General features: G+C 49.7%; 2 protein-coding genes across 2 annotated transcripts in view; one reads left to right on the top strand and one right to left on the bottom strand.

Moving 5' to 3' along the window:
• The first annotated feature begins 1579 nt into the window (after positions 1 to 1579).
• Positions 1580 to 5625, top strand: LOC110160449 (growth/differentiation factor 10-like). The gene is made up of 3 exons (XM_020925092.2): positions 1580 to 1820; positions 1948 to 2867; positions 5434 to 5625. Exons 1-3 carry the CDS (start codon positions 1580 to 1582, stop codon positions 5623 to 5625), a joined length of 1353 nt encoding a protein of 450 aa, XP_020780751.2.
• A 2466-nt stretch (positions 5626 to 8091) lies between these two features.
• LOC110160457 (cGMP-dependent protein kinase 2-like) overlaps positions 8092 to 10000 on the bottom strand; it is a 33670-nt gene continuing 31761 nt past the window's right edge. Inside the window, exon 17 of the mRNA XM_055160102.1 lies at positions 8092 to 8187. Within this exon, the coding sequence (XP_055016077.1) occupies positions 8092 to 8187 (96 nt within the window). The remainder of the gene's footprint in view (positions 8188 to 10000) is intronic.

Consider the following 10000-nt stretch of genomic DNA (forward strand, 5'->3'; position numbering starts at 1 on the left):
TAACCCACAACCTCTGAGCAACACACTCCCAGAGAGTCTGACCCACAACCTCTGAGCAACACACTCCCAGAGTCTGACCCACAACCTCTGAGCAACACACTCCCAGAGTCTGACCCACAACCTCTGAGCAACACACTCCCAGAGAGTCCTGGTGTTCGGGGAGTGTGTTGCTCAGAGGTTGTGGGTCAGACTCTGGGTGTGGTGTTAAATGAAGTGTGAGGCTCATGGGCCATTTGGAGACGAGATAAACTTCAAACACAAAGATCCAGGGGGCGGAGCCAGAACCAGGACTAAACCAGAACTAAACCAGGACTAAACCAGAACTAAACCAGAACTAAACCAGGACTAAACCAGAACTAAACCAGACTAAACCAGAACTAAACCAGAACTAAAACCAGAACTAAACCAGGACTAAACAGAACTAAACCAGACTAAACCAGAACTAACCAGAACTAAACCAGAACTAAACCAGAAATAAACTAATAAACCAGAACTAAACCAACTAAACCAGACTAAACCAGAACTAAACCAGAACTAAACCAGAACTAAACCAGGACTAAACCAGAAATAAACCAGACTAACCAGGACTAAACCAGAACTAAACCAGGACTAAACCAGAACTAAACCAGGACTAAACCAGAACTAAACCAGAACTAAACCAGGACTAAACCAGGACTAAACCAGAACTAAACCAGAACTAAACCAGAAATAAACCAGGACTAAACCAGAACTAAACCAGGACTAAAACAGGACTAAACCAGAACTAAACCAGAACTAAACCAGAAATAAACCAGGACTAAACCAGAACTAAACCAGGACTAAAACAGGACTAAACCAGAACTAAACCAGGACTAAACCAGAACTGAACCAGAACTGAACCAGAACTGAACCAGGTCTGACCCGGGTCTTGTGACATGCGCAGATGTTCTGGTGGATTCGTGTTTTGTCACTAAACTGTGAACTGTTGGACTTTACGTCCCGTGCGTCAGACTGACGTGACGCACGGGCGTGTGCACGGTCCCGTGTGTGTGCGGCGCGTGCCCGGGGCGTGCGCGTGCTCGGGGCGTGTGTTCGCAGAGTCAGAGCCGCGCGGCTCCAGCTCCCCTATAACCACAGAGCAGCGCGGCTCCGCTCCGCGCACACGGACTCCACCGCTCCGCCAGAGCGCACGGCTCAGCGCGGCTCACATCGGCTCCCAGCGGCTCCCAGCGGCTCCCAGCGGCTCCCAGCGGCTCACAGCAGAGCCGCCGAGGAATCAGAACCTGTGCAGAACCTCTGCAAAACCTCTCCAGAACCTCTCCAGGACTCCTCCAGAACCTCTCCAGGACTCCTCCAGAACCTCTCCAGGACTCCTCCAGAACCTCTCCAGGACTCCTCCAGAACCTCTCCAGGACTCCTCCAGACTCTCTGTTCCTCCACGCGCGCGCGGACTGGTCTGGACCTCTTCACCGTGTGTCTCGCGCTCGTAAAGCGCGATGTGCGTGTGTGCGCCTCCGTGACGGGTCGCTCCGTGGGTACCTGGACCTCCTCCTCTTCCTCCTCTTCCTCCTCTTCTTCTTCTTCTTCTTCTCTGTGGACCATGGGCTCGCGCTGTGAGTTTCTGTTGTTGTTGTTCTGCGCGTGGAGCGGATCCGGCGCGAACCTACGCGCGGAAAACAAGCGCAGCGCGAAACACCTGAGCGGGGCGCACCTGAGCGGGGCGCACGTGCGCGCTCCCGACACGCTGACGGAACACATGCACACGCTTTACGCCAAGTACGCGCGCGCGGGATACGCGTTTAAAGACGGAAACACCGTGCGCAGCTTCAAAGCGAACTGGGGTGAGTCACACACACACACACAAAACACACACAAACACACACACACATACACACACCCACCCTGTCAGTGTGTGTCCTGACAGGTGTCTGTGTGACAGGTGTGACCCTGTCTGTTCTGTTTTGTCAGGTTCTCTTGGGGGTCGACAGGTGCTGACCTTTGACCTGACGTCTCTGACCCTGTCGGAGGCGGTGCTCTCGGCGACACTGCACTTCTACACCGGGCACCTGCCGCACACCAGGCGACAGGTGCCCCTGCACGTGTGGAGCTTTGAGTCGGACCACGTGCACGCTCCGGGTCACGCGCACGCTCCGGGTCACGCGCACGCTCCGGGTCACGCGCACGCTCCGGGTCACGCGCACGCTCCGGGTCACGCGCGCTTCGAGGTGTGGGCGGGGCGTGAGGGGGCGTGGCAGTGGCGGGACATCACCTCGGTGGTAAACCGGGCAAAGGGGCGTGGCCAGCTGCTACTGGGGGTGGAGCTCGGCTCTCGCAGACAGGCGCCGCACCCGCCCTACGTCCTGGTGTACGCCAACGACTCCGCCATCGCCGAACCCGACAGTCTGCAGCGCCACCACCTGCCGGCGCCTGACGCCTCAACGCCCCCTCAAAACGCCACCGAAGCCCCACCCCCTCGCCGACGTCGCTCCGTCAACCTCCTGTCACCTCTGCACAACAACGAGCTGCCCGAGGGGGACTACCCCCGGCAGGACCGCCCCTGGCAGGAGCACCACCGGCAGGAGCACCCCCGGCAGGAGCCGGCGGGACCGAAGCACAAACGGCAGAAGTGGGCGGCGCCCGTGACCAAGCCGCCGCGCCGGGCAAAAAACAAAAAGAGTGCGGTGGGCGGCAGCCAGAAGGGGGCGCTGCTGCAGTTTGACGAGCGCACACTGAAGAAGGCCAGGAGGAAGTGGGCGGAGCCTCGGAGCTGCGCCCGCCGACACCTGAAGGTCGACTTCGCCGACATCGGCTGGAACGACTGGATCATCTCCCCGAAGTCGTACGACGCCTTTTACTGCAGCGGCACCTGCCACTTCCCCATGGCCAAGGTACGAGTACTACAAGTACTACTACTACTACTACTACTACTACTACTACTCCTACTACGCCGGCACCTGCCACTTCCCCATAGCCAAGGTATGAGTACTACGAGTACTACTACTACTACTACTACTACTACTGCTACTTCTACTGCTACTGTGCTGGCACCTGCCACTTCCCCATAATAGTGTAAATAGTGAAATAGTGAAATAGTGTAAATAGTGTAAATAGTGTAAATAGTGTAAATAGTGTAAATAGTGTAAATAGTGTAAATAGTGTAAATAGTGTAAATAGTGTAAATAGTGTAATAGTGTAAATAGTGTAAATAGTGTAAATAGTGTAAATAGTGAAATAGTGTAAATAGTGTAAATAGTGTAAATAGTGTAAATAGTGTAAATAGTGTAAATAGTGTAAATAGTGTAAATAGTGTAAATAGTGTAAATAGTGTAAATAGTGTAAATAGTGTAAATAGTGTAAATAGTGTAATAGTGTAATAGTGTAAATAGTGTAAATAGTGTAAATAGTGTAAATAGTGTAATAGTGTAAATAGTGTAAAGTAGTGAAATGTAAATAGTGTAAATAGTGTAAATAGTGTAAATAGTGTAAATAGTGTAAATAGTGTAAAATAAATAGTGTAAATAGTGTAAATAGTGTAAAGTGTAGTGTAAATAGTGTAATAGTGTAAATAGTGTAAATAGTGTAAATAGTGTAAATAGTGTAAATAGTGTAATAGTGTAAATAGTGTAAATAGTGTAAATAGTGTAAATAGTGTAAATAGTGTAAATAGTGTAAATAGTGTAAATAGTGTAAATAGTGTAAATAGTGTAAATAGTGTAAATAGTGTAAATAGTGTAAAATAGTGTAAATAGTGTAAAGTAAATAGTGTAAAGTAGTGTAAATAGTGTAAATAGTGTAAATAGTGTAAATAGTGTAAATAGTGTAAATAAATGTGAAATAAATAGTAAATAGTGTAAATAGTGTAAATAGTGTAAATAGTGTAAATAGTGTAATAGTGTAAATAGTGTAAATAGTGTAAATAGTGTAAATAGTGTAAATAGTGTAAATAGTGTAATAGTGTAAATAGTGTAAATAGTGAAATAGTGTAAATAGTGAAATAGTGTAAATAGTGTAAATAGTGTAAATAGTGTAAATAGTGTAATAGTGTAAATAGTGTAAATAGTGTAAATAGTGTAAATAGTGTAAATAGTGTAAATAGTGTAAATAGTGTAATAGTGTAAATAGTGTAATAGTGTAAATAGTGTAAGAGTGTAAATAGTGTAATAGTGTAAATAGTGTAATAGTGAAATAGTGTAAATAGTGTAAATAGTTGTGGGTGAATCAGGTTATGGTCTGTTAGTGTTTGGACATAACTCACATGCCTCTGCTAATCCAACAAAAATCACACCGACCAGAGTCAAACTCAACAACACAGAAGGAAGAGAGAGAGAGAGAAGGTAGAGCAGGTGGAGGAGCAGGTGGAGGAGCAGGTGGAGGAGCAGGTGGAGCAGGTGGAGGAGCAGGTGGAGGAGCAGGAGGAGTGGAGGAGCAGGTGGTGGAGCAGGTGGAGCAGGTGGAGGAGCAGGTGGAGGAGCAGGTGGAGCAGGTGGAGGAGCAGGAGGAGTGGAGGAGCAGGTGGAGCAGGTGGAGGAGCAGGAGGAGGAGCAGGTGGAGGAGCAGGTGAAGGAGCAGGAGGAGCAGGTGGAGGAGCAGGTGGAGCAGGTGGAGGAGCAGGTGGTGGAGCAGGTGGTGGAGCAGGTGGAGGAGCAGGTGGAGGAGCAGGTGGAGCAGGTGGAGGAGCAGGAGGAGGAGCAGGTGGAGGAGCAGGTGGAGCAGGTGGAGGAGCAGGAGGAGGAGCAGGTGGAGGAGCAGGTGAAGGAGCAGGAGGAGCAGGTGGAGGAGCAGGTGGTGGAGCAGGAGGAGCAGGTGAAGGAGGTGGAGGAGCAGGTGGAGGAGCAGGTGGAGGAGCAGGAGGAGCAGGTGGAGGAGCAGGAGGAGCAGGTGGAGCAGGTGGAGGAGGAGGAGGAGCAGGTGGAGGAGCAGGAGGAGCAGGTGGTGGAGCAGGAGGAGCAGGTGAAGGAGGTGGAGGAGCAGGTGGAGGAGCAGGAGGAGCAGGTGGAGGAGCAGGAGGAGCAGGTGGAGCAGGTGGAGGAGCAGGAGGAGCAGGTGGTGGAGCAGGAGGAGCAGGTGGTGGAGCAGGAGGAGCAGGTAGAGGAGCAGGTGGAGGAGCAGGAAGAGCAGGTGAAGGGGAAGGAGCAGGTGGAGGAGCAGGAGGAGCAGGTGGAGCAGGTGGAGGAGCAGGTGGAGGAGCAGGTGGAGCAGGTGGAGCAGGTGGAGCAGGTGGTGGAGCAGGTGGTGGAGCAGGTGGTGGAGCAGGTGGAGGAGCAGGTGGAGGAGCAGGTGGAGCAGGTGGAGGAGCAGGTGGTGGAGCAGGTGGTGGAGCAGGTGGAGGAGCAGGAGGAGCAGGTGGAGGAGCAGGTGGAGCAGGTGGAGGAGCAGGTGGTGGAGCAGGTGGAGGAGCAGGAGGAGCAGGTGGAGGAGCAGGAGGAGCAGGTTCTGACTGTTCTCTGGTTCCAGACGCTGAAGCCGTCGAATCACGCCACCATCCAGAGCATCGTGCGGGCGGTGGGCGTGGTCCCCGGCGTCCCTGAGCCCTGCTGCGTCCCCGAGAAGATGTCCCCCCTCAGCATCCTGTTCTTCGACGAGCAGGCCAACGTGGTCCTCAAGGTCTACCCCAACATGAGCGTGGAGACTTGTGCCTGCAGATGAGCAGGAACATCTGCAGAACATCTGCAGAACATCTGCAGAACATCTCCAGGACATGGACCAAATCTTGGATTTAAAACAGGACCAAAACTGGATCTAAAACAGAAACAAATCAATATCTAAAGTTTGACCAAACCAGGACCAACTCTGGATTAAATCCAGACTTAAAACTGGACCAAAACCAAGACTAGAACCAGACCAAACTTGGACCTAAAACTGGACCTAAGCCGGATTTAAAATGGGACCATATTTACACCGAACTGGACCAATGAGGAGCGTCTAAACCCGAGCCAGAACCGGACCGTGGGAAACCGCTCTAAGATGGCCGCCGCACGGACGAATCTAAAATGGCCGCCGCGCAGGAGGATGAATCGGCTCTGTGGAGCGGCGTCTCGGGCCTCGGGGACTTTATGTATGAAACTGTAAAGCGTTTTTGGACTCGGAGACGCTGAAACATTTAAACAAAAATATTTATACGAATATTTTATGGACCACAAAGAACAGCCAATCAGACGAGAGGATCGGACTGAGAACAGCCAATCAGACGAGAGGCCCAAACTTTAAACTCTTTTATAAAGTTTATTTCATATTTGTTCAAATTTATATTTTTATATTTAGTTTCAGAAGATTTGTGTTTTTACAGCTGCAACACACAAACACACACACACACACACACACACACACACACACACACACACACACACACACACACACACACACACACACACACACACACACACACACACACACACACACACACACACACACACACACACACACACACACACACACACAACACACAACACACACACAAAACACACACACACACACACACACACACAACACACACACACAAACACACACACACACACAACAACACACACACACACACACACACACACACACACACACACACACACACACACACACACACACACACACACACACACACATACACACACACACACACACACACACACACACACACACACACACACACACACACACACACACACACAACACACACACACACACACACACACACACACACACACACACACACACACACACACACACACACACACACACACACACACACACACACACACACACACACACACACACACACACACACACACACACACACACACACACACACACACACACACACACACACACACACACACACACACACACACACACACACACACACACAAACAAACACACACACACAACACACACACACACACACACACACACACACACACACATACACACACACACAACACACACACACAAACACACACACATACACACACACACACACACACACACACACACACACACACACACACACACACACACACACACACACACACACACACACACACACATATACACACACACACAAACACACACACACAACACACATACACACACACACAAACACACACACACAAACACACACACACACACACACACACACACACACACACACACACACACACACACACACACACACACACACACACACACACACACACACACACACACACACACACACACACACACACACACACACACACACACACACACACACACACACACACACACACACACACACACACACACACACAACACACACACACACACACACACACACACACACACAACACACACACACACACACAATCTAAAGGGTAAATAAATCTTCCTTCTTCACTCCTCAGAGAGTTTGGGGCAGTCGTTTTGTGCTCAGTGAGGCTCTGCTGACCCCTGGTGGTGTCCTCGCTCCACTGCAGCCGGACACTTTCAAACTCTTCACACGTTTTTGTTTTTCCTTCGGTAAATGTTTCTGACAAATATATTTGGTCGAGTCAAAGGAAACAGGAGTTATTTATTGTCTCGTGGACAGAGGTGCATTGTGGGAAAGAGAAGGAGATTTAAAATGTCTCCACCAAACATTTAAATCAAATAAATATTAAAGAGCGACGCGGCGTTTGGGCAGCTCACGGTTCACGTTTATTATGAACGACAAACAAAGAGAGTTTCTGTTTAAACCACATTTTACACTAACCAGAGTTAAATAAAAGAACACTATAAAAATATATCTGTGTTTCTGAATCAACACCGACTGAACCAGGACTAAACCAGGACTAAAGCAGGTCTAAACCAGGACTAAACCCGGTCTAAACCCGGTCTAAACCCGGTCTAAACCAGGTCTAAACCCGGTCTAAACCCGGTCTAAACCAGGTCTAAACCAGGTCTAAACCAGGATTAAACCAGGTCTAAACCAGGTCTAAACCAGGTCTAAACCAGGACTAAACCAGGTCTAAACCAGGTCTACACCAGGACTAAACCAGGACTAAACCAGGACTAAACCAGGTCTGAACATGTCCTGGTGCATGGTCCATTTAAAGTCCTGGTTTAGACCTGATTTACAGGTGGTTTAGTCCTGGTTCAGGGTCTTCAGAAGTCCTGGTCCCAGCCTGACAGTTCGTCTGGAGGTTCATCTTCATCTGGAGGAAAAGAGTCAAAATAACTGTGGTCCAACGGCCCAGCAATCTGAACAGAGACAGAGACACAGAGACAGAGACAGAGACACAGAGACAGAGACAGAGACACAAAGACACAGAGACAAAGACACAGAGACACAGAGACAGAGACACAAAGACAGAGACACAGAGACACAAAGACACAGAGACACAGAGACAGAGACACAGAGACAGAGACACAGAGACAGAGACACAGAGACACAAAGACACAGACAGAGACAGAGACAGAGAGACAGAGACAGAGACAGAGACACAGAGAGACAGAGACACAGAGACAGAGACACAGAGACACAGAGAGACACAAAGACACAGAGACACAGAGACAGAGACAGAGACAGACACAGAGACACAGAGACACAGAGACAGAGACACAGAGACAGAGACAGAGACAGAGACACAGAGACACAGAGACACAAGACACAGAGACAGAGACACAGAGACAGAGACAGACACAGAGACAGAGACACAGAGACACAGAGACACAGAGACAGACACAGAGACAGAGGAGACACAGAGACACAGACACACAGACACAGAGACAGAGACACAGAGACAGAGACACAGAGACAGAGACACAGAGACACAGAGACACACAGAGACAGAGACACAGAGACAGAGACACAGAGACACAGAGACACAGAGACACAGAGACACGAGACAGAGACACAAAGACACAGAGACACAAAGACACAGAGACACAAAGACACAGAGACAGAGACACAGAGACACGAAGACACAGAGACAGAGACACAGAGACAGAGACACAGAGACACAGAGACAGAGACACAAAGACACAGACAGAGACACAGAGAGACAGAGACAGAGACAGAGACAGAGACACAGAGACAGAGACAGAGACACAGAGACAGAGACACAGACACAGAGACAGAGACACAGAGACACAGAGACAGAGACACAGAGACACAGAGACAGAGACACAGAGACACAGAGACACAGAGACAGAGAGACACAGAGACAGACACAGAGACAGAGAGACAGAGACAGAGACAGAGACACAGAGACAGAGACAGAGACAGACACAGAGACACAGAGACAGAGACACAGAGACAGAGACACAGAGACAGACAGAGACAGAGACACAGAGACACACAGAGACACAGAGACAGAGACACACAGACACAGAGACAGAGACACAGAGACAGAGACAGAGACACAAAGACACAGAGACAGAGACACAGAGACAGAGACACAGAGACAAAGACACACAGACACAGAGACAGAGACACAGAGACAGAGACACAGAGACACAGAGACACAGAGACACAGAGACAGAGACAGAGAGACAGAGACACAGAGACAGAGACACAGAGACAGAGACAGAGACAAGACACAGAGACAGAGACACAGAGACACAGAGACACAGACACAGACACAGAGACAGAGACACAGAGACAGAGACAGAGACAGAGACAAAGAGACACAGAACAGAGACAGAGACACAGAGACAGAGACAGAGACACAGAGACAGAGACACAGAGACAGAGACAGAGACACAGAGACAGAGACAGAGACAGAGACAGAGACACAGAACAGAGACAAGACAGAGACACAGAGACACAGAGACACAGAGACACAGAGACAGAGAGACACAGAGACACAGAGACAAAGACACAGAGACAGAGACACAGAGACAGAGACACAGAGACAGAGACAGAGACAGAGACACAGAGACACAGAGACAGAGACACAGAGACAGAGACACAGAGACACAGACACAGAGACAGAGACAGAGACAGAGACACAGAGACAAAGACACAGACACAGACACAGAGACACAGAGACAGACAGAGACAGAGACACAG

Source organism: Boleophthalmus pectinirostris, unplaced genomic scaffold, assembly GCF_026225935.1.
Source record: "Boleophthalmus pectinirostris isolate CB_2022bp ecotype Guang Dong unplaced genomic scaffold, ASM2622593v1 HiC_scaffold_3, whole genome shotgun sequence".
NCBI classification, from domain to species: domain Eukaryota; kingdom Metazoa; phylum Chordata; class Actinopteri; order Gobiiformes; family Gobiidae; genus Boleophthalmus; species Boleophthalmus pectinirostris.

Bases quoted from the DNA above. Each gene is read 5' to 3' on its own strand.
- LOC110160449 (XM_020925092.2), top strand. From the start codon at position 1,580: ATGGGCTCGCGCTGTGAGTTTCTGTTGTTGTTGTTCTGCGCGTGGAGC. The intron at 1,821-1,947 runs GTGAGTCACACA...CTGTTTTGTCAG, and splicing joins CAGCTTCAAAGCGAACTGGG to GTTCTCTTGGGGGTCGACAG. The intron at 2,868-5,433 runs GTACGAGTACTA...CTCTGGTTCCAG, and splicing joins GCCACTTCCCCATGGCCAAG to ACGCTGAAGCCGTCGAATCA.